Genomic DNA, 24,283 nt, shown 5'->3' with positions numbered 1-24,283 from the left:
AGCATTCAGTTATTCTTTTAAATGACTAAACAAGAGTCACTCATGCGCAATCCGAAGAACCGCAGAAGGAATTCTCCTCTCCTCTTGCTTCTCATTCTTGGTTAATATTTAAATTCCTGGGAGATTGTCCAAATGTGTCTTAAAGTCGATTTCTCGTTGTTCTTTGTGTGGTAGCACAATCTTATTATTAGTATCACATGTCGGATAAGAATTTTGTTACGAAAATGAAAAATTCAATTAGTATGCACGACAATTTTCTTTCAGTCATTTTATCATAATCAGTCATTTTATCAATATTTTTTTCTGTAAAATTGTATTTTTAATGAGCGCAAACATTTGTGAGAGACGTCAGAAATACGACCAACTGACATATATAGTATCGACAATCAAGTGGAAGAAGACGATTAAAGTCAGACCTAGCTTGTTTGCTTTTTCCGCACAAAATGCAACTGCAGCATCTTTCGGAAAAACGAGCAAATTGAATTAGAAGGTTGAATTATATATGTTAGACAAACTTGTTACATGCGAGAACATAATTCTACTTTTATATACTTTTATATATATAATTTCTAACATAACTCCAAGTAAAATACTTCTTTCTTCGAGTTGTCTTTTTTTGACACGAAAGATTATGTTACTCGACATCGTGTTCTTTGATCGCGGAGCTTTTTTCCGCGATGAAAAGTTCAGTAGAAATAAAATGCAAGCGCGAAAATTCGCTCTCGGTTGATGGATCCATTTCTTCGCTAAAGATTTAAACTCGCGTTCGATCTCTCTACGATCTCTCCACGTTTCGAACGAGGTCGAAATCACGCGCGACGTCGTTCTTCGACCACGACATCGCCATCACTATCGGCAATACCCGGAGCCTCATCCGTTCGTGACGTCACTTGGCGCACAGCCAAATCGCGACGCTCAATGAAACGTTCGGAGTAGTCGGGTCGCTGGGTGGGCGATGTGGCCGACGTGGGGTTTACTACGACACTGTACTGCGTGCACATACATGCAAGCTTTAGGCAAGGCAACGACCTTGACGAAATATTCGAAATATAAATATAATAGCTGGGTCTCGCGCTTTTTCTTCAGCTCAGAAGAAGCTTTTCACGGGCTTTCACTCATTATTTATCGGGCGATTGCCAAGAAGGGAGAGCCTTCTCGCGCTAACGATCTCTTATTCACGCCAATGAAATAGGGAATTTTCGCGCGACAATTTTATATTCTTTATACCCGTATATTATATTCGCGTTTCTCGGTGAAAATCCGTGAAAATACCACCGTTGCTCTTTTGTAGCGAGAGTAGAGAAGTTGATGACCGTATGATCTATGATCCGCGCGAACGCGAGTACAAAGGCGGTGTCGTCGTCCTTTATCCAACGACGAGAAATGCGTTCAAGACGTTTCCCTCTCGGAGTGAAATTCTTTCCTCCGGCTGTCTGTTTTAAACCCCGTGATTGCGGCAACAATGGGTGAAGCCACAAATCACGCCACGTAAATCGTTCCTCCGCCGTTTTCTGGACGGACGATCGACGAACCGCGCGCTCCGGCAACGCGGGATGATAGGGCGCCGATGTGGAAGAGAGAAAAAGAAACGGAAAATGTATGCGCACACGTGTGTAAAGGGGATAAAAGAGAAGGGAGAGACAACGCGGGGACGCGGAGGGAGACAACGCCGGGACTCGGTCGAGAGTGGATGAAGGATAAGTAACGGGAAGAGATGATGAAGACGATATGTAACCGCGTGCTCGACAACGGCGGCAGTGGGCGAGGGAGAAACGACGAGGGAGGGGGGGAGGGGGGATGGGGGAGAAACACGACGGAGAGCGAGGTAAACGAGCCTCGAAGTACCAATGTGCGAGGTCAGATTACTTTTTCTTCGTGTTGCCAGGAGGACGATCTGGGTCAGCCGCGGCTTTAAAATATTCATAAAACGGCACGCGAAGTCCACATATCACGGCCTGATTCGATACACATTGGAAATGTGCGAGGCCTGCCGGCGTTTTCAAATCGCTCCGACCCGGCCGGCGTCGTTAAGATCGAGATGCAGATTGTAATCCGGATCGTAATACGGACAATGATGTCTTATTGTTTCGGGCTGACAACGTCAAGCACGCCCGCTCGCTTCGCGTGCAGCTGACACGGTATCTCTCTTAATGGACATTTTCGCGCGATCTCTCGCCTCTAGACGTGTGTCACGACGTCATCGTCGTCGTCGTCGTCGTTCGTATGAACTCGGTAGGGAAATTCCGATCTCCGCGAGGAGGATTTTCACGTCGGCGGGTCCCCGGCAGCAGAATTTCTGGTAGCTGATTCAACACCCGAACATTCATCCTGATCCCGTGCCTCGACTTTAACTCGCGGAGCTCTGATTAATAGCGCATCGCGAGCGTATTTCGTCCTTCTGGCTTTATACGACTCAGTCCGAAGAGAAATGGATCTCTCCTCATTCGGAATTGGGCCTTTGTTCACGAGCGATTTATTTTTCGCGATTTGCATTTTCATTAACGATTTCGAGCCTTTTTTCTCGTCTTTCTCTCTCCTTCCTTTCTCCGTATTTGCATATCTGTTCGTTCCATCTATCCATCTCGATGGCCGCCGACGACGACGGTCTAGATCCTCCTCTACCTCGGCTTTAACAGACGCCGGAAAATCAATCGACAGCCCGGTTAAGTGGCTCCCTGACATTTTCCGCTATAACCCGGACGAGAAAACAAGAACGAGACCACCGTCGATTTACTTAATAGCGACGGCAGCGAAGAGATCTGCGCGCCTATACGCCGCAAATGTAACTCGAAGAGAAGTAGCGGCGGTAACTGCGCCTGTGGCTCGAAAACTACGGCTGATGGGAAACGTATCCTAGGATCATCTTCGTGATCTACGGAGAGTTGCGGGTTGATGGACGACCGTACCTTCAAGGATAAGGCTTGAGAACGAAGAATAGAGGGGAAACGAGGAAGACATCATGGAGGCAAGAAGCCGATCGATGCTGACTGTCGACGCTTTTACCTTTTCCTCCTCTTCGGCCATCCTCCCTTCCTGCCTGAAGTAGCCACCCTAAATCCTGTCGGAATCGCGTCACGATTCGTGGACACGTGGTCTCGAGCTTTCCTGTGTTAGGAACAAAATGAGGGGACGCCACCCGAGTTAGGACAGCTTTCGGTGGAATCGGTCGTCGAGCGGGGCCGAGTTACTTGCTGTTTGCTCTTGACTAGTGGCTCGTGAGGCCTCGCCAGTGTAGATGTAGTCAACCGCTTTGTTGACCCGAGGAATTGATGAACGGCAATCGCCGGCGATTCCATTCTGAATCGTATTGAGAGCGGGGAATCAAGCGGTCGTGCCGGCTGGTCGAGCCGTGTCGGAAAGGCTTTTATCGGCGAACGAGTCTCTCCTTGTATTCTCGTGGGCGGAAAAATCGAAACGCGTGGGGACACGTTATGTGTGCCGGCATTATCGAATGAAACAGCCATTGTGTGATTTCGAAATCGTCCGTTTAGTTATGTAAATATGCGACGTAATAAAGCTACAGAAATAAATCGCCGGTGTTAATCTCTCCTGTTGCACGTAGGATCATTTGGCAGCGGCGACCGAATATATCAAATGAATTCATTGTCGTAAGCGAGATTAAAATATTTTTATCGCGTAACAATTGCTCGTGTAATTATTACCTTTGATGCTATCAAAAAGGGAAAGATGATATTCGATAATTTTTCAAAGATTCCCTCAGACAAAGGGAAAGAACAGCCAATATTATTATTCAACAATATTAACTCTCTCTCTCTCTCTCTCTCTCTCTCTCTCTCTCTCCTCTTTTAATTTTTTTAAATATTAATTGAAATCATACCATTGTCATTTCTCAAATGAAATTATGCGAATGTAACCGTTATTCCAAAGACTTAAGACAAATCGTCGGCTATGAGTAAATGTTATAAATGGCGCGAATGTCAACCAATAACGCTAGTGCATTCGCGTTTATATAATATGAATATGTATAAACTTCATTCGAGCAGGTACGTTATATTCCAATCTACCTCTCACATTTGCAATTGTATCCCGATACAATATTTGTATTCCACATAATTACAGTGTGACTGTACCGTTATGAATCAAAATTTTCTCAATTGAGTGGCAGCTTGCAGATTGTAAGCTATGCAAAAGCTAATGACTTTTCATCACAATAAGAAGAAAGCTTAAAAAAAAAAAACTTTCAATTGTTCTCTCGCACGCGTCACCAATTTTTTACCAACACCTGACACGTCTCTCGCTCCGAATCATTGAAAGTCATTAAATTCTACACGCTGTCTCTCGTGTACGATGTACGAGCATCTCTGCCGACTGGTGGAGAATTATAGTGTCGTTGGACGCTTAATTACGCGAGCGTCGTGTCTCATTCGCGAATGTTCGTCAACCCCCATCCCCGCAACCACGAGCTTCCACGTGTCGTGACGACATTCGCGCCGGCTATTCTCTTTTTATCGTCGCGAGATTAAGAAACGAGACTTCGCGCGCTGACGTTGAGCGTTGAGGGCGCGAAAGAGACAACGGCGGAGAAAAGAAACGCGGAACGAACCGCACGCGGCTCGCGCGGAAACGCGACCCAACACGTTTCTCCAACTTCTTCCACAGCATCTCGCTATTTGTCATCCGAAGAAAATAAATGGCACCAAGCGACAATTTCTCGGCGAAACAATTGGTCGCGACAAAAAGCGATGGCTTAGGATACAATGGGGTGTGATACGCGCGATTTTGGCATTTATCAGTTCACCCTTTCTCTTTTCGAAGAAATAAAGAAAAAAAAAAATCGTTCTGTCTGGCGTACGAAAAAAAAGAACGAGGTCGTTTCCTTTTGTGTCGTCGGGTCTATCGACAGTGGAAGTCAATAAATTGCGTGAAAACTCATTTTCTCCACTCTAATGTCATTGAGAAATCATATCCTTCTCTGGATGTTCGATGGAAGCGCATATTGGTCCGCCCGTAAATGATAGCAATCGATCATCGGCGCATCCATTTTCTCGCGCTATGGAGTACGCGAACGCGCTCATCTCACCCGCTTTCTTATCCTTTTCCACGTGATAGATACGTTAATTAGGCCGGGTTGCGACCGGAAAGGTAGGGGCGACCGGTGCGTCACACCAGTTCCCAGTCACTGCTAATTCGATTCTCCCCCAATAGCACCGTAATAGGGCGGAATTAACTGGAACGAACGACCGCACGATGCTATCCTTCTTATTTTAGCACCATTAACGGAGAGCGAAGCCGTCTACGATAACGTCCCCGTGTGTCTGTACCAATGCGGGAAAATTTTAACTTCTCCCATAATAATAAAAAATTCATTTGTCATGCTGTCCATTAAAATTGCGGACTCGCGCAAAGAGATGTGTCCGGGAGAAAAAATTTACATTTTACATGTGACATTTACGTGACACCGGAGCGATTTACCGAAGAAGAGAGATTCGTGCCAGTAGGTGAATATAAATTGAGATGTTCCGATCTCTGTAGCTTTGTGCTATGTATCTGCAACGAACGGGGGATGAATTTCTATTGCCGTGGTCGATGTTTTCGTACGCCGGCCGATGGATGTCCGTTTTGATCTTTAATGGTCTATTGATTTTCAGAGGCAAAATGCAACCTACCCCTAATAATAGCCGATTATATCTTAGCGTCGCGTCCGACCAATTGAGATCACGAGCCGGTATTGGAATAATCTTCTGCAATTTCCACTCCCTCTGCCATTTACGTATCGATTGCAAAAATATCGCGTTGCCGTTATTTTCCATGCCACAAAGGAGGACAGAATGATGACGATTACAACAACTCGTTCATAATTTCTGCGCCAGCAGTATTGTCTGCAAAATTGATGTTATACCCGCTATAACGACGTTCTTCCTTTCGGACAAATTCATCAAGCTAATTGATAGAAATAACAACGGCAAAGTTTAGATGACGTAATCTGGCAAACGGGGACGGTGCCTCGCTGCTTGAATGTTTTCTTCGCGCATCATTGAAATTTGACCGCAATTTCTTTCCCACGTGAGGTCGTAATTCTCGTTGAATTTTTCGGGACAAACAGATCCATTCGAGACAGGACGCCGCCGCGGGATTTGTATCTTGTTTTCGAAAAATACTTTTTCGCCGCTAGACACGATGCAACCTCGGTATTTTCTTCGTCTTTGTCGATGATGAAGCGCGGCACGTGAACGTTGTTTGCGAGGTCGAAGTTTCCTTACGTTTAAATCATCCCTCGAAAGTACGGAGAGATAAGTCGGTCGCTCGTTTTTCTCTTCCCGAGTTTAAATTATGCCTTCGTCAACTTGTTAAAGGTATTTCGCAACTCTGCGATTGCAAAACTCGCGAATAATTTACAAACTAATCACGCGCCGGCTTCAACTTTTGTGATCGGGAAAAAAATCGCGTCGCGTAACGACTCGATTGTGACGTATCGTTGTCTCGTGACAAAATTCTGTATTTTTAGAAGGAAAAGATCGCGCGGGAACTTAAATTGATACGGACGAAAGCCCCGCTCGGGCGTGATTCGTTTGAATTACAGTAGTTACGAAGCTTTTAAGCCGCTAAACCATCGACGTTCGAAGCTTTTGTTTTACGATCACGTGATATGTGAAGCAACAAAATACGTATATACGTGTCTAGTTGTAACAGCCGCGGCTCCAATTCCACCTCTCCTCGTCTATTGATTTTGGTCAAGATTCTCTTGGATTTATCGCACACTCCAATTTTCCTCGTCTATTGATTTTGGTCAAGATTCTCTTGGATTTATCGCACGTCCAATTTACACTCAATTTTTCGTCCGACCACTTGCCTTGGCAAGACGGAAAAATACATACTCTTCTCTCACCAACGCTTTTCCTTCCTCCAGTCGTCCCCGTGCCGTCGGCGCATAAACTGCACGTGCATGTCCGCAAGATACATTATCTTCCGCAATGGCGTAATATCGCGTCCGCGCATAGACTAGTTTCATACGCAAAGAATACGGCTTCGACGAAGTTATTCTGGTTACATAAATTACGCGGCGGGGTCGTATCTAATAATCGCACCTGCTCTCGGGGATTGCGCCACCGGACGCGGACGGAATACGAGAAGGAGATTGTTTCGACTGAATTATTTCCCGCTGCCCCTCCGGCAACCGTGTACCGTTGAAGGTACCCGTGACTAATGGCCCATATTAATTAATTCATTATTTTGTGCACGCCCGCTGAAGATACCGCGCGGCATTTCTGCGACTGGGCAGAGATACGCGGATGTCGCGGTAACGATTTTAACTTTTAGTAATGAAGAATTATGACCGCGGTAGCGCGGTAACGTCGGCTGGTAACTTTATCGGCTTTTTTTATCAGCTTAGAAGAAAGTGGAGAAAAAAAATGCATTCGGAGAACGGCGTTAAAAGGCGTTTCCAATTTTTTAGGAGACCACCGGACAGTGGGTCAGTCTCGACCTGGAACTGGAGCAGAGAGGCAACGAGATCGTCGGCACGAAGAAACCGACGGGTCATTCGCTTCTGATCGACTGCCGACTGGAGCTGCCGTATGGTAAGTGATAACACGATCCCGCTAGATTACGGTAGATAATGAAAATCGCATGTCTGACGTATGTAATCGTACATATATCGTACATATATGAGATATGGGAATACGTTTGACGTATATCGGTGTCACATCATGCCAAGCGAATGGAAGATCCGACCTGCGACGGTTATGCCGGCGACCGAGAATATTCATATCTGATGTTATAATTTGTCAGTTTGTCTCGACATTTATGATCGATTCCGTCGCATCTCCGCTCTGCCGTTCGCCCATTCGTTCCTAATCGTCCCTTCGAACGCCAGCATGACTGCGTTCTGATCGCGCCATGATTTCTGTATACGAAACTTAAAAGAAACTCCACCGCAATAAGCGGCGGTTTGCTCTTTACCGCGTGGTCTCGCTAAACGCGATGCGATTGCCAAAAGGTGCGCTCACGAGGAGGCAAAATAAGAAAAATTCAAGGTTTCGTAATCGACGAATATAATCGAGACTATGGCGGACCTAAATGTCGTGTGAAAGAGATAGACGGAGATCAACAAGAATGTGGGTTAACGTTAAACAATAGTTAAGAGGAAAGCACGAAGTGCTGGAACTCAAGCACTCGATTATGGCTCGTGATGGTAATGGAATCGTTAAACAGTTCTCCGAGTCATTCGACAAGATCGCAGTGTTAAATCCATGACGGTGAGAGAGAAAAAAAAAATGACGCGGAGCCATCATCGGTGAGAGCTGTCGAACGTCCTCGTTGAGCGACGGGGACAAACTTTTAATTGAGTACGTCTGCGAACTTGTCGAATCCGCTGCTGGCTCGGTGCCCGCACATTCCGACTTCGCCGTTGTGCTCTACGCACGTTACGTGTTTACGTGTACGCGAATTGTTTCAATGTCTGCAATTCCACGTGACAAAAGGCGAGGCCGGGAAAACGGCACGTGGGACTCTCGAAGATACGATGGGATTGCCGTACAAATGAAAGGAACTAAGACGTTATCTCGCGGCTCCAAGTGTTTCTTCTTTGCCGCCCGCTCGGCCGCGAGCGGAATTTTAAAAGCGTTGGCCGCGCCACGTTTTTTAATCTAAAATCTAACGCGCTTAAGAACTCACCCGGGACTCACGCGATATATGAAAAAAGGAGGCGACGTGAATAAAATTCAATTTTTCGCGAGTGAGCGAGTAATGGAGTCATGATATCATAAGTATCGCGCCGAGTGCCTTATTTAGATTTACGCTCGCTGATCCTTTCCTCGCGATCTTTCGCCCCGATTTATCGCTCGCCTCGGCGACTGTCAAGGTCCCCCGAACGGTCGACGAGGTCTCTCCGGATATCGATGCGGCGACCCGCAATTTACGGAATTCTCGGGGCGAAACTCGTGGCAGCAACAAGTACAACTTTTTCGGGTTTGGCATACATATACATACATCAGGTATATACGTACGTGGAATCTTCCATTAATTCCGCTGTTTCCGAGGGAAACATGCGAGGGTCCGTGCAATTATTGAGCGGGCCTTTAACCAGGATTGACGTGCTTTCACCTAGTGCCCGGTCGTCGACATGCCAGCGCGATCGATACGCTATCGATCTTTCGCGCCGACGAAAAGGGTCCACGAAAAGGGGGCTAAGGGTACGTACGTTACGATTCGCTCGGGCGCGTTTCCGAATCCGGAATATCCGCATGAATTTACATCTGCACGAAAGCACATTTGACATTTTTAATACGATTCGCGGATAAAGCAGCGGGACCGCGCGCGATAAGCGCGCGGCTTAATCCGCGCATGCAAATTTCGCTGGGATTTATTTCTAGCAGTCGGAACGAAGGGGGGGGGGGAGGTTCTCGCGTAATAATATCTCGATCTCGGAATCGACGTCGTCGTCGTCGTCGAGTGCGCACGAGTCTTTTCTTAACGCGGCCGAAGCTCGGCGGCCCGACGAACGAACGAACGTCCGTACGAACGTTCCGCGTTCCATTAAACGTGCAAATTATTTTTCACCACGCGATGCCGGGTTTAACCGTGTTGCGAAATGAGAGAAAACGAGGCCGCTTATAATAAACTCTCCCTTGCACGTGCTGACGTTTCACCGCGTACGCCCGGATCCGCCCGCTTTCCTTTTCTCTCTCGTGCCGTTTTCTTTTTCCGTTCTGCATTTTCTCCTCCCCGCGCGGTTGCCGCTTCCGGTTTTCGATTCGCGCCGTTTAATGGATTTTTACCGCGCACGTACATTTCCCGCTCGTATAATACTTTTTTGTTATTGACTTTCTTCCTCAAGAGTCTGGAAAAGGAAAAGATGTTCTTTTATTTTGTCATGTAGAATAAGACGACGACGTGGAAGAAGAGCGATTGGTTAAAGGAAAACCGAGAAAACCTTTTTACGAAAGGAGACGCGGGAAAATCGTAATTAAAGTTTATCTAAAAAAATAGATTGCCGTTTATCGAAGCGTGTACAACTGGTAACAAAAATTTTAACTCTCGCAGACTGTAATTTTACGGATGTAAAATGTTAAAAATTGATAACATGATTTTTTGAAAATTAGATAATTAGATGGTTATTATTGTAAAATTAATATTGTATTTATGTTGTGACTTTTGTGACGTTTGGCATAATTTTCTTTTACTTTTTTCTATCTTTATTTAATCTCGTAAAATTGACGGAAATAGTATTGTCAAATAGTATTGTCAAGTATTGTCAAATATAATAATATATAATAATTATATTTAAACAGTATAATAATTTCACAGTTTTAGTTTTAAGTTTTAAAGCTTTTACTGAAAGAAAATTGCCATATCTATTGCTATAATTTGACAAGAGGCAGGTATGAAAGAAAAATATTGGTCTTGCGCGCTGTCGAAACCTTTCGTGTCTTTTCCTTTCCGTTGATTATTTTACAATATTTCGTTCAAGCATATGGATGGCTCTGAAGTCCTCGCATTTCCTTTTATCTACGGTTGTCTTTGATCAAATCTTTGATCAATTTGCAGTTGATATTTTATTAGCACAACAAAAGACTTTCTTTTGCGTAATATATCTTAACTGGAATTAATTACAAGAATTAATTACAAGAATATTCAATGCTGAAAATGTCAAAATGTAAAAAAAAAATTGCTCGATTAAATTTTCTGCAAATTGATCAAAGATTTTACGGATGAGAGAAAACAAAGGGGATATTTGCATAATAAGCGCTAAGTGCAGCATTCGATTGAAGAAATTGCCTAGTGTACGATCGCATGCTTTGCTTTCGTAAGCCTCGAGAGCCGTTGATTACAAGGCGAAGCGTACTTTTGGGAATCGCAATCGCGCGAAGTATCACGCGCTGAAGAGCGCAAAAACGATGGACATGATCGCCACTCGAATCATGCACATCCACAACCTTCCGTCTGATCAGTGTCTGACCAATCAGGAAAGCGCGTACAACGAACTGGATGGAAAGCCCTGCTAACGAGCAAAACAGCAATGCAGTTGCGAGCAGCCCGGCCCATGTGTGGCTCAGGTACCCTCGTCAAGAGATCCTAATCGCGGGATCGTCCTTGATCGCGAGATCTCTCTATTTTCGCTTTATCGTTTTCGACTTTCACCGATCCGACCTGCATCCGAGTGCCATGTGATGTAACACCCTCGCCGATCGTGGACTCGCGTCCGTCTCGCGCATTTCTCCCGTCGTTAAAATTTTAACGATCCCCTTTAACGATCCCCTCTCGATTAAAGCAGTTAATTACAATTAGCGCGGAAACTATCCTCCTATCCTATAATTCCTCAGGATGATCGAGAGATATAAGTGCTCGTTCAAGGAGGAATTTCAATGCCAAGATTTACCATCTATAGAGACCGCTTATAATCCTCCGGTATTACAAGAATGCTAATGCGCGTGGCACACGTAAAAATTCGAGTTGTCATGTCACCGTTACGCTTGCTATTTATTTCCATTGTATATGTAAAAGACTAAATATTTAAAGTCTAAGATGACGATCGACACGCGTGTCCACGATCAGCGATGAGGAATATTCGTTTTATTTGTAAGCAATTAGCGTTAACGAACCCCTTCTTGCTCGTCAGTCATTGCACCAGAAACCTCTCGCCTCATCCCAAATTCCTCGGCTTATCTTTCTTCACGCGTCAGTTTTATTATGCGCGAGTCGGCCGGGTAAAGTAACGACGACGGGCGTTTGTAATAATTACGCGGGTCGCGAGGGAAGAGAAAGCTCTCGGTGCTCGGAGGGCGCGAAATGGGACTCTGTGTCGCGCCGAAAGACGCGTTTACGAGAGGGCCATTCGGTTTTATCTGTGCATATCGCGCGTCCGCCGGATATCTTTTGTCTTCCGTTACGGCCAACAGGCCTCCCCTCGTTTCATTAACTTAAGTGCAGTTACTTTTGAGCTTTACATGGCTCCCACGTGCGTGTCAGGCCACGGGGAAAGCGGAGTATCCTCGTGGACGGTAGTCACGCGACCAGAAGCTGTTCCAGTCGTTAACGGCGGTTTTTGATACGATTTTTGTACCTGATTAGCTGACTTTAATTACGACATCGCGCGCGCGGCCGTGCTACTGGAAACCTACTAAAGCTTTTCACCGTAAAAAAGTCACCGACGCGACGCGCCACGTCATCGGGGAGGGGGGAGGGGGGAGGGGGGAGGGAAACCCCATTTTCCTCGTCGTACATTTTTCCCTTCGTAATTTCTACGCAGTTCCTCGAAACGCACATTTCCGCGTAGCGAAATACGTCGGTTTCATCCCTCCCGAGCAAACGGCGACCGAGAGACGCGACGTCGCGAAACAGGCACAGCATCCCGAATGATTTTCCCTCTTCACTATCACAGATCATCTGTGCGTGAATCTGTCATGTATGAGTTTAGCGAAAGAGGTAGGATGTTCGATGTTTCTGCTTTCACGTATTCTCTTTGATTGCCTTCGTCCGGCGCGCTATTGTTATTCTTTATTTTACCGGGGAAATGAAAATATACGATCACATGCTACTGTCTGCAGCAATATTGTTGCAAATGAGATAAAATATTTTCCATACGATGTTTTCAATGAGTGTTTAAAGCGTCGATGAAGCAGTCACCGAACGTTACGTGCCTTTAAAACCGTGCACCGTGTTTATGAGTGACGCACGTAGTGAAAAATTTATTTGCATTAACAGAAGAAGCAGATGAAACGACAAAGCGATCGCTCAGCAAGTATAAAACGATGACGATTTCGAATGGTGAATTTCAAGCCGTTTTACGTTTATTTCCTAAACATTCATATTCGATTTAAAACTCGAAAAACGATTTGTTTGAATTATTATGTCCTCAAATATTTGTTCATTGAAATATTCTCTTCTCATTATTTGATCAATTAGCCAGCCTCTGTTTCTCTGTTTTGCGTCAGTTTAATATCATTTTGATTAGCTTTGTTATACGCACTGATGGATATTATGACGGTTAACTGCATTATTTCAGCATACGAGTACATAACTCGTTTATAACGTCGGAAACCTGAAGAAAGTTGCATTAACTGTTTAATTACTTAATTGAGAAGGAGACAAGCTCTTCGGATATTTATTACGGAAGAAATATTATTGCGGAACACGCCCACGACTATTCTGCGTATGAGGAATTATTATTGCTGCTAGTTCGCGCATATTAAATGTATATTCGTTCTCTCTCGTTAAGATGACTTTTACGTCACGAGAAAAATAAATGAGCTTTTGCGACGCGATTGTGTAACATTATGAAATAATGGAGCGGTTGCGGCGCCTCGATCTCGGGCGTCGCATTTTTGCACGTCGCATTCGTTCAATTGGTCGATATTAACTTGAATCGACTGAAGAAAAAAGAGACTTTCTCTCTTCAGGTATAACTTCTGTTCCAATTTTTTTTATATATTTTTTTTTTTTTTTTTTTTTTTTCGTGAGCGCACACACCCACATGTACACTTATTCCCGAAGCACCATCGCACGTGCACGCAGTGGCGCGGCGATAGCACAATAGGGGTGGGAGGGAGGGGTGGGGGGTGATTTCGAATGAGTAAAGATAAGAGAAAGAGAAAGAGATCTCTGAGATTTCTGTTGGTCGATGTTGCTGTTCTTTCAAGTATCGATACATGAAAGAGAGGGTACCTGCAGATACATTAAGCTATGGCTGCGACACTGTAATTAACGACTGTCCGTAGACACTTGTTCCCCCCCTCTTTCCGCTATCTCCGTCTCTCTCTACCTATCTGTCTTACGTAACTTACCTGTATCTTGTAATTAGTCACACTGAGAGAATTTTGTGCTATGGCATTATTAGAGTTAACGTTAACGTCAGGAAACCGCAAACGAACCACGATGGGGGAGCAATATCGATATTTAGTGGGTTAGTACATTGTCCATCGTTAAGTACGATTTCATTCGGGTGCGATGACGGGAGCCCTTTTATAGTTCAATCTTATTCAAGCATGAACAAGCATCGTGGAGTGTGGTACCTATTCTTTTTCTCCGCGACCGTTCTCCCGCACAATGAAGACATTCACGCGGTATTTCAAGAGAGAGAGAGAGAGAGAGGGACACTTTGAAAGAGCGTTCGAGATAAGTTGTTCGTTTATTCAGTTCCTCTCAAAGATTCTTTTTGCGTAATGTGTTAGGATGACTACAATGCATAGATCTTTGATATCATTACCGGCACCGGAATTTTTCCTCCAAATATGGATTATTGTAACTTAATGCAAGCCAATTAAGTCCCTTTAATCTTTAAAGTGGCACCGCACAGAAAACGGATGTATATATTGCTCGAATATTGCTGTATTCGAAGAAGAATCTTCTGCCGCGTGTATAACGCAGCGAGAGATCCTTGTTAATATATGCCTCGCAATGTTTGACATGCGGAACGCGTATTGTGCATGATATATCCGATTTTCCTGCCTATCGGCAAAATCCAGACAGTTCAAAGTGTACGCAAATGACGGCCAATATTTGTTATGTATAACATACAATAAATAAATAGGACATTTTTCACTCATCGCGCAGATTATTGGATATTAATATGCGGATCTAAAACGCATTAATAAAATATCGAATTACGTGCCGAAAGTGTCGCCTCGGTCAGAAATAAATGATGCCACGCGGTAATGTATATATATTATGCTAAGGATTTGTTGAAGATATTTATTTGTTCCGTGTTGTTCAAAATGGACTAATTACACGCTTCCGTTCAGCCACGTACGTGGCCGAGCACGAGCAGGCAAATCGGATATACGAGGCTGGAAATAAAAGCGACGAGCGGTGATGAGTAAAACGAAGATGACCTTCCGGGGGATTTAACTCGGCTGTAAATCCTCACCTGTGTCGCTTCTCGGTATATAAGGCGACCCGTTTAGAACGAGATACACGAGTTTACTCTTGATGCTATTCTGGGCGATTCGCTGTTTTAAGATAAGCTGACGATATCGGACTTTTCAATTATCCAGATATTTTTATGATTGTTTTCAATTCTATCAATGTCTATAAATAAGTTTAATATAAAAAAATTTAATGTAAAAAAAAAATTGTTATCTAAATTGTAATCTAAAAAAAAGCGCTGATCTAAAAAAATTGTGTTTAATTGTCGACGATCGATATGTAAATACGTTCCTTAGTTGTACCAACGTCTTACATAATTGTATGATGATGTCTGAGAAGATTTCAAATCTTCCTCAAGACGTTTTATATTGACGCAGAAAATCTTTTCAATCGTTTTCACTGAAGAGACGTCAAACGCCCATTCGAAGTCAGCTGAAGCGATTCTTTCGCGAAAGAATCAATAGAATCTGCTTGAGAAGCACGGTAACGTGATATAATTCCTTCGAGCGGCGAGAGAACACGAAGAGGGTGGGAACCACGGTTTCGGCGTTCTATTGTGTGAAATTTATTTCATTTCTTTAAGAAAGATCTCGTTGGGAAGTACGGTCGTTCCTCGTTCTTCTGCCATAATTGTGCCACGAAATTGAAGACCGGGGGAAGTTGCGTAAATTATGCCTCGCCATTGAAATTAACAAAATCACACCGCTCATGTTGAACACCTGACTAACATAAATAACATTGTTATTATTCTCATAGATAAAAAGAAATAGACGAGAGACAGACATTCTGTACATCTTCATTAGATATCGTGCAATGGTATAAACTCATCTTCGCTGCGATATGAAGATATCCTGTTCCTAATTTAACCGCTCGAAGGTGAGTGACGTCTGAGGAACAGCGTGGGAAACAGCGAGCGGAGCAGAAATGGAGGAAGCACTTTCGGAGGTCGCTCTTGCGACCTGAGCGTCACGGGCAGCTAAAAGTTTGTCAATATACGGGTAGCCAGCTGTTACTGTTACGCCATTACCGACGCCCGCAGTTACGACATTGTATTTATTCCAGCCGGGGATACAGCGGGCAGACGGGCGTGTTGAAAGTGCAAAGATACTTTTTCCCGATTCCCGCGTTACGGCACTCAGCTGGAGCGTGCTCTCCTGCTCTCGCTTTCATTTCTTTTTTTTTTTTTTTTCTTCATCGTACTTGCCGAGGAGACGACGGAGTCGGCGCACAAGGCGAGTAAAAGAGCCGTCGGCTGCGGTTGTAAGGCGGATAACGAGGGTCACCGAAGGGGTGGAGACCACACCATCGGGGTTGAGGTAGGACCGAAACTTGCGCCGACAGCGGTTGATGGTTCTCAAAAAAAAAGAAGCAGGCGGCACTCGCGAGACTATTCGCTCTCTCTCCTCCAAGAGAGCTTGACCCTTTTTTTAATTGCATCCAGAGGGGACGAAAACTATGACATTGAGAAGCATGCTCCCTGCGATATACGACAAGCTGTAAAATTCCAAGATTCAACTGAAATTGCACGTAGAAGTCGTCGCCAGATATACGCGGCCTCGTAACATCTGCGGAGAAAAAGGAAATGCAAAGTATGTGTGTTAAGGTCGCGTTATTGCGGTATTTGACTATTCCTGAAGAGACTGTTCGTAATTAACATGGATATTTTCCTATTTGCGTGGCGAAAATTATAATAATTAAACGAAGAAACACGGAAAATATTTTACGTGGGTGAAACACACATCTTGAATCAGCGATGACAGCATCAAGATGCTGCGTACATCTACTATGTTCCAAGTAGTCAATCGAAGTGCCAGTTAAGCAACAAACTGTCTCCAGGGACAGGGAGAGGAGGTGGAAAGTGCGAAGGCAAAATGGGAAACTGATATACTCGGCGTGCGCCGAGTAGAGTCAACGTCTGGACGGTTGTCTTTTTCTTTCCATCGGGAAGTATCTTCTAATATCGTTAGAATGGCAGAATTGTTAGTTGGAATGAAGTAGCTCGCGAGATAGTCCCGTAATAAATCGGCCTGAGCTCGCTGGGAGCGGTGAGTCGCACGTTGTAGTTTGATAAAGTTTGCAAACCCTTCTCGGAGTTTGTTAGTTCAATATGTAATTATGATTGAGCGCAGAGAGAGAGAGAGAGAGAGAGAGAGAGAGAGAGAGAGAGAGAGAGAGAGAGAGAGAGAGAGAAATGCTGAAAGTTGATATTATTTATGCAAGGTAATCTGGCGAGGTAGATTGCTCTTTCTAGATCACTTACTAGGATTTATACAATTTTCGAGCAATGTGTACATCCGAATACGGCAACCGGATGAATATATTTTTTAGGACATTTAAAATCAATTAAGTTAAAGAAAGAAAACTATGATTATAGAAAAAAAAAACGATTATATATGTGATGTATTCTGTCAAAATGTAAAGTTCCTGTAGCCATCTTGTCGCGAGCTCGTTAGATATACTAGTGTAACATTGTTGTAGACACACGATTTAGGCAGCATTCTCAAGTTACTTAGAAATTTTTTTTTTTTCACAAGAATTGTACGTATCTAAGTAAACTTAGGATGACAGATCGATCGAAGACGATCACAGATTATCGAGACTCGCGATTAACTGTTTCCCCATCGATATCTATCTTTTCGAAAGACCCCGAGAACACGGAGGCCGCCGATCTGCAGAGGAAGCTGGAAATGCTGAACAACATGATGGACCAGGAGGCAAGGGCCGAACAGGCACGAAGGCAGATATTATACAATATAGGCCACTGTAAGTACATCGTCAAGTTACAGTTTAGATGGCAGATATCTTATTCGAACCGTTCGTTTACGGCGCGAGAGAAGACGTTTCTCGATCGATTCCTTTTTAGATCTGACACCTCGCTCGTGATTTGCCGGAGGATTGATTTTCTTTTTTCTTTTTTTTTTTTTTCTGGAGGAAATTTGATTTGCGACGAATCCGAGTAAATGAAACGTATCTATCTCCCGTGTAAGCCGAGAAATCACGATATTGATCCTCATGACAGAGTTAGCGGATTAAAGTAAAAATGCAGAAATTGGATTATTTCGACTCCAGATTTATCTTTCTCACTCCCTATTTAAGAATCTGCCGCGGCCGATCTATAACGCTCTCTTACTACTCGCGCGTGACATCTCCGTACCACCGTTCGCGGGACCGCCACTCGACTCGTATTTTTTTTTTCTCAACTTCGAGGAAAAAAAGAGCGTGATACGCGAGAAGATCGATGGTCATGCGGATAACGCTGTAATATTTACATCGCGAGCGCTAATTTGCTGCAGCCTACGTCACACGACACTTTCATCTACACGTCCGTCAGATCGTCCGACATACTTGCAGTATTTTTAGAAACCGTGGCTTTCTAGGTCGTTCGCTTGAACGCTACTTCCGAGTAAGTCATAAAACTTTTACGCCCTTGTTTTTCCATGCGAGAAATCAATTTGATTCCGTGCTGGTCCCTATTTTACAATCGGCGACCGTGCACCCGCGTATCTTACCTACGGAAAGTACGTAGCGAGGTAAACCTGAAGAAACATGGCATACGAGACGCCATTTCATATGTGTTATCGGCTATCGACGTGTCGTCGGTAACTTACCCAGTTGTTACACCCTTTCTAGTAACCCCTAGCCCGTGTAACAGCTATGAGAAGGCATGCAGCAAGCAGACTAGCTCTCTCTCTGTACTGGATAAATCGTTGATGTTTGGCCGATCTTTCCGTTCTATGTTCTTGCAAACGTTCCATAATACCCTCCGTACGGTAATTTGCATTCCCACCGGTCCCAATTTCCGGAAGAGAAAAAAAAAAGGAAAGACAACACACGAGACCAGAAAAGAGTAAAAGAATAAAATCGAAAACCGGTGCCTACGTAACGATCAATTTGTCGCATGGCTGTTAACTATACTTATCTTGCTTCCTGCTATTGCACCACTTCAGTTCCCGGATTCTACCAATATCGACCAATTCTGCCTGCGGGAAGTTACGAAACTATCACGACGAAGTTGGAATTGGCTTCACATTTTATTCAGGGAAACAAACCGTCAACTCACCGTACTACCGATGTAACGTGAATTTTGCGAAGTAACGTTATCGATTTTGCATTCCGACGAGGCAGGCCTGAAAACCGGAAGCCCGGCGGGTTTATTGCAAAACATAATTTGCATTTCTGCCTGCTCAAAGTATGACTTTCAGTTTCTTCTTTCAGTTCAGTGTGCAGTTTTGTTCCCCCCCCCCTCCCCCTCTTTAGCCGCAGGACAATAAAATTATTTCCGTCAACGTTCCAGAAGCGGGGTGACATTTCGATATCTCAATGCAAAGTTGTGTCAGGGCGTCGCTAAAAGACTTTCACTCCAACTTCTCCGATCAATATCCTCTCAATACATACTATACATTATGATGCATCTTTCAGCGGGATACTCGGAGGACTCTGACTACACGTCGGATTTGAATTATCCTGTAGGTGGGCAGGGTGCAAACAGCTCGGCCTCGCAGTTTCGTACGGCGGCTAATCAATTGGCTACGCCACAAAGGTCTCTCGAGACGTCGAGGGAAAATAGTTACGAGAGAGACGATCATCAGGTATTAATTGACAGCGGAATCGCAGAAAAAGTTTTTCCCCAAGGCACCTAAATGAAATATATTCTCTAATAAACGATCCTTCCTTCCCTCCCCTCCTTGCCCCCTCGCCGATGTAACGTTCAATAATTTCAAGTTCTCTTGTTGCAACGGTAATCCCGAGACTGGATTATTATATGAACGATTAACTTTTTTATTCCGCTCCGTCAGCGACGCCATTAATTACGCGGTAATAAATTAAGAGAGTAACGTCACCAGATTCCAGTCACCGTCGGAGGAAGGCTGGCGCCTGGTAATTACGGAAGTTACGGAGGTTCGGGCCACAGTCCGAGGTATGACGAGCCATATCCGGAGGATAGTCTACCGCAGCGGTATTTGCAGACCCAGCAACACCCCTCAGAGTCTTCCGAACCACTCTTTTACAACAGTAGACCGAAGCACTACAAGGAATACAGGTACTACAGGGACACACTGAGAGAGGTCTCGAGAATTCAATTAATTTACTTAACAATGAGATAATAGAAAAAAAAAAAAAAGAACATATATATTTCTGTGCGCGCGTTGATTTGTTTTCTGCGAAAGCAGAAAGATAGACGTAGAGCGAGTTTATTGTTTGCGCGCTAATTGCGCGTCCCTATTGTTAAGCTCACAGAGATTGATACGACGGAACAAAAAGCGTTCATATTTATTTTCTTGCTTGATTTAGACGACGGAAGCACACATGGGATTACGAGGACAGGTACGATATGAGAACGCGAGATATGAGAAACCGAGCGGTTTCGTGAGAGAGTTTCAGTGACCTCTTACAGCACACACACACGCACGTACGCACACACACACACACAAACACACACACACACACACACACACACACTCATTTACTTACTCACTCACTCACTCACTCACTCACTTACGCATACGCGATTATCAACTTCATCAATCATGTTTTCTTCTTACCGAGCATATCACGATCGGCACCACATCGTGCATTACCGCAACGCTAGGCCAGCTTGTGATTGCATTGCACTCAATTAACGGTATGCAATTGCAAACACATCGATCGCAACAGTGATTACGTCGGGCCGGCTGGTACGATGTAGGCCACCATCGCCAAGCACTTGTTTCGCCTTAATAATGTACATATAAAATAAGAGATTCATGTCTTTAATTGATGGTTGATACACGGCTTATATATTTAGTTTCTCGTTGGCTTTGCCTCCGCGTCTTGAAAATATTTCGTGAATTTTAATGGAGGAGAGAGTGCCATCGAATACACGTCATTCAGATTGGGAAAATGGATAAATTAGCAAGTTGAAGTTGCAATGCATTAAACCGATTCACAGGCATTTGCATGGTGCAGTTAGTAGTCGCAGCTGATCATTCGAGAAGATCGACAAAAAGCTCCTTATCATGAGTCATCTCATCCACGGCTCAATCCCTTCCTTCTGATGTGACCAAAGAATTTTGATCGTTATCTCATGCTTTCAGCCAAGACGGCTGGTACAATGAGGGTACATATGATTATCATGGCACGAGGGTCGATGACGCGAGAATTTATAGCGATAGTGAATATTACACAAACAGCACGACGACTACGGCACGAAGACAGAGAGGAAAAGGTATTAAATCCCAAGATTATCAACGCGGATTAGTCAATAAAATCTTTTGCATTTTTCTCCACGTCTTTTGCTCACTTCTTTTTGCGAGATAAAGCGACTGCATCGACTTTATAGATATAAATAATAGATATAGATATTTATATAGATATAAATAAAATAATAAAAGGATTATTAGACTTCCAAGACTTAATTCACCGAGTAATGCCCTTTCTGATTTGTTTTTTGTCTTCTTCTTCTTCTTATTCTTATATCTATCTTTATATACTTTCTTTTTTTTTTACGTAAAATTCTAAATTTCATCCTCAATTACGCAACGATAAATAAAGTATGCGTTAAACGCGGCTGGGTATTTTTAATTAAATCCATTCGCTTTCAATTCTATTCGGTATGATGTATTGTCAGGAATGAAGACGAATGTGTATGTGTGTGTGTGTATGACATTTTTTTCCCTGTTTTCCAAGCAATTCCGTACAGAAGACCGTCTCTGGAGAGACAGATGACTCTATACGACGATCACTCGTATTATTCTGATGGATATGCCGGCGATGGTAGAGTGGGTAAAATGAGCGCCATGTATCCGGAATGCGAGACAGATATTAGGTATAACGAATATTACGATACCATAACGGGATACGTCTATCAAGATGAAAGGTAAGCCAGCACGGCGCCAGCGAAGAAAAATATAATATAATAATACTATAGAAGATAAAACTAAAATTTCCGTCTTTCTCTCTTTCCGCAGATATGGTCAGGATGATGAAGACAGGCAGTGGGACAGTGGAGGGAAACGAATTTTAGGGACGAGTACGTACTATGAAAATAAACGGAATAGAAAGATGCTACCGCAGAGGCCAGCTTCGAGCATTGGTATACACCGGCCGGATTACAGACCCACTGTTACCAGACAGCGTAGTTACGAATCGGAAGAACCTGATTATAAGTACGTCATACTCTAGAATTTTTTTTTTTTTTATTAGAAAGAAGCTGAAATATATTTAAAATTATATCGAGTACAGTTAAAAAGTAATATTAGTTAGAATATTAAGCTAAAAAAATAATATATCTGAATGCATATATTAGGTGCATGCAATATGAGCATATATATATATATATGTAACGTTTTTGATATTTTCTATAAAGCGGATACAATTCTCGTCGCCGGAAGATCTTGCAGCCGCAGCAACGGCCGATGTCGCGGCAGGAGGGCGGCACCGGTAAGAAGCTACCTCCGACCCCGACCAAACCGAGCAATGTGGTGATCAATCGTAAGCTCGCATCTCTGCCCGCTACGCCGAGCAGGCAACTGCCAAAGACTAGAACGCCCTCCGAGGAGAGCTATTACAAATCTGACTATAACGAGGACTATAATTACGCTTATCGTAGTCAGGACAATCTGCCGCAGGATACGTATACGGAAAATATTTACAGCCAGCAGCAGAGCGGCCAGACCGAGCCCGCGAATAAGACTCGGTATCCCGAGATAAATCAGGATAATCAATATGGCTACGTGACGCAGATTGACGGTCAATATAGTCAATCGTATCCGGAGCAACATACGCAGAATAGCTATGATCAGACAGCGTATACGCAACAGAACTCGTACAAGGATGAGTATCAACAACCTTACGCGCAGCAGAACACTGAAGCCTATCAGGAACCGTATCTGGACACGACATATCCAATCGCCAGCCAGGCGAACGATCATCAGTACGCTAATCAGGCGAAGAATCAGTACGACAAGCCCGATGGTATGGTAATTGAAGACAATTATCACGAGATGGGCTTCAATCAGAATAACGTTCAGTATCACCAGCCAGACTATAAGCAACAGGATGTTTATCAGGAACAATACGACGATTACGATGTTACCACCGTGCCAACGACCGTTTACGATCAAAATAACGTCACAAACACCTATAATCAGTATCAACCTGAGCAGTATGATTCCCAATACAATATCAATACGTCTACGTCCGATTATCAGAAGACTTATCAAGAGACGTATAATCAAGTGCCTGTTACGTCGCAGGATAATTATCAGGAATCCTATACGAAGCAACCGCAAGAAAATTTCGTAGATTATCAAACGCCGTATAGTAAGCAGAACGACGTGCCTACGACGTATAAGAACGACTATCAGGAATCTTATCAGAATTATCAGGAGTCATACGAGGAGTATCCAGACTCTTATCAAGGATCGTTCGAGGAGCAGCGTTACAAGGACGGCACGACTACGGCGGCGGACAGAAGACAGAGCGAAGTGCCCGAGCTCTCCGTGACTACTCCGCGAGGTCAAACGAGAACGAACGGTTATTCGAGAGAGTCAGAATATATCTATTCGTCTCAAGAAAACGAGGACGCGTTGAGCGGTTCGAGGAAAAAGAAGCTCAGCGCCAAGCGCGAGACCAGTCCGCTTCTGCAGCAAAATACGGACTCGCTCGAATCCAGGGATGACGAGCTGAAGGACTCGTTCGAAACCGCCGTGAGCTCCGTCGCCAGCAGTCAGCTCAAAAAAGGATACAACGAGTATTCGACGGCGTCGAGTCCCGCACCTGTTACCTCCCTGGTGGAGCCTCCTCAGAGCGTCGCTCAATCTCAGGCGACGACGATGGTCAATCACGTAATGACCACCGCGATGGTTCACAGTACCACGAATCTCGTGAACGGCAAACGGCCGTTGGCCAGAACGGATTCCTATCAGGAAGATATCATCGAGGACGAAGACTATCCGGAGATCATTCCCAAGGAGACACAGAGGAAGGACTCGCAGCTGTCACATCAAAGCCAACACTCTCAGTCAACGCTCTCGCAAAAACCGAAACTCACGAGGGGGGACTCTTACGCCTCTGATAACTACCCCGATGAATCTTACAGTCGTAGAGAATCTTACACTCAACTGCCCGAGAAGGACTTCTCGTCGACCACTGAAGGATTTAAGCCGCCTCTCAACAGGACCGATTCGTATCAGCAGAGAGAGCTGCGAGGCAGCAATTACGGACACAACTTTACGCCGCAGCCTATCTCCAGAGCGGAGAGTTATCAACGCGGTCACTTCAAGGATCAGGAATCGATAGATCAGAGTGACATCGTTTTGAGCAGCGTGGTGAACGGTGACTATCAGATGCGGGACGAGACTCTTGAAAGGTACGAAATTAAATAATAATATTAAATCATATAATTATTAATAATCGAAAATAATATTTTTCTCATTCTCATATATCGATTTGAATGTTGTAACTGAAAGTTTTAATTCTG

At 44.2% G+C, this 24,283-nt stretch overlaps 1 protein-coding gene across 9 annotated transcripts in view; it reads left to right on the top strand.

Moving 5' to 3' along the window:
- Positions 1–24,283, top strand: part of LOC105428061 (uncharacterized) — a 55,619-nt gene that overhangs the window by 19,462 nt on the left and 11,874 nt on the right. For 4 of the 9 annotated variants that reach the window (XM_089083574.1, XM_089083573.1, XM_089083569.1 and 1 more), the window contains 10 exons: positions 7,415–7,538; positions 10,926–11,015; positions 17,467–17,586; positions 19,243–19,412; positions 19,668–19,864; positions 20,116–20,148; positions 20,898–21,028; positions 21,490–21,679; positions 21,771–21,968; positions 22,169–24,172. In XM_089083574.1, coding sequence (XP_088939700.1) covers positions 7,415–7,538; positions 10,926–11,015; positions 17,467–17,586; positions 19,243–19,412; positions 19,668–19,864; positions 20,116–20,148; positions 20,898–21,028; positions 21,490–21,679; positions 21,771–21,968; positions 22,169–24,172 — 3,257 coding nt within the window. The remainder of the gene's footprint in view (positions 1–7,414; positions 7,539–10,925; positions 11,016–17,466; positions 17,587–19,242; positions 19,413–19,667; positions 19,865–20,115; positions 20,149–20,897; positions 21,029–21,489; positions 21,680–21,770; positions 21,969–22,168; positions 24,173–24,283) is intronic. The other 5 variants (XM_089083571.1, XM_089083576.1, XM_089083575.1 and 2 more) reach the window with 3 other exon arrangements.

The sequence above is a fragment of the Pogonomyrmex barbatus genome, unplaced genomic scaffold, assembly GCF_055798465.1.
Source record: "Pogonomyrmex barbatus isolate J1 unplaced genomic scaffold, ASM5579846v1 scaffold7, whole genome shotgun sequence".
Lineage (NCBI taxonomy): Eukaryota > Metazoa > Arthropoda > Insecta > Hymenoptera > Formicidae > Pogonomyrmex > Pogonomyrmex barbatus.
The sequence above is the reverse complement of the archived record's forward strand: the minus strand, read 5'-3'. Positions and strand labels throughout refer to the sequence as shown.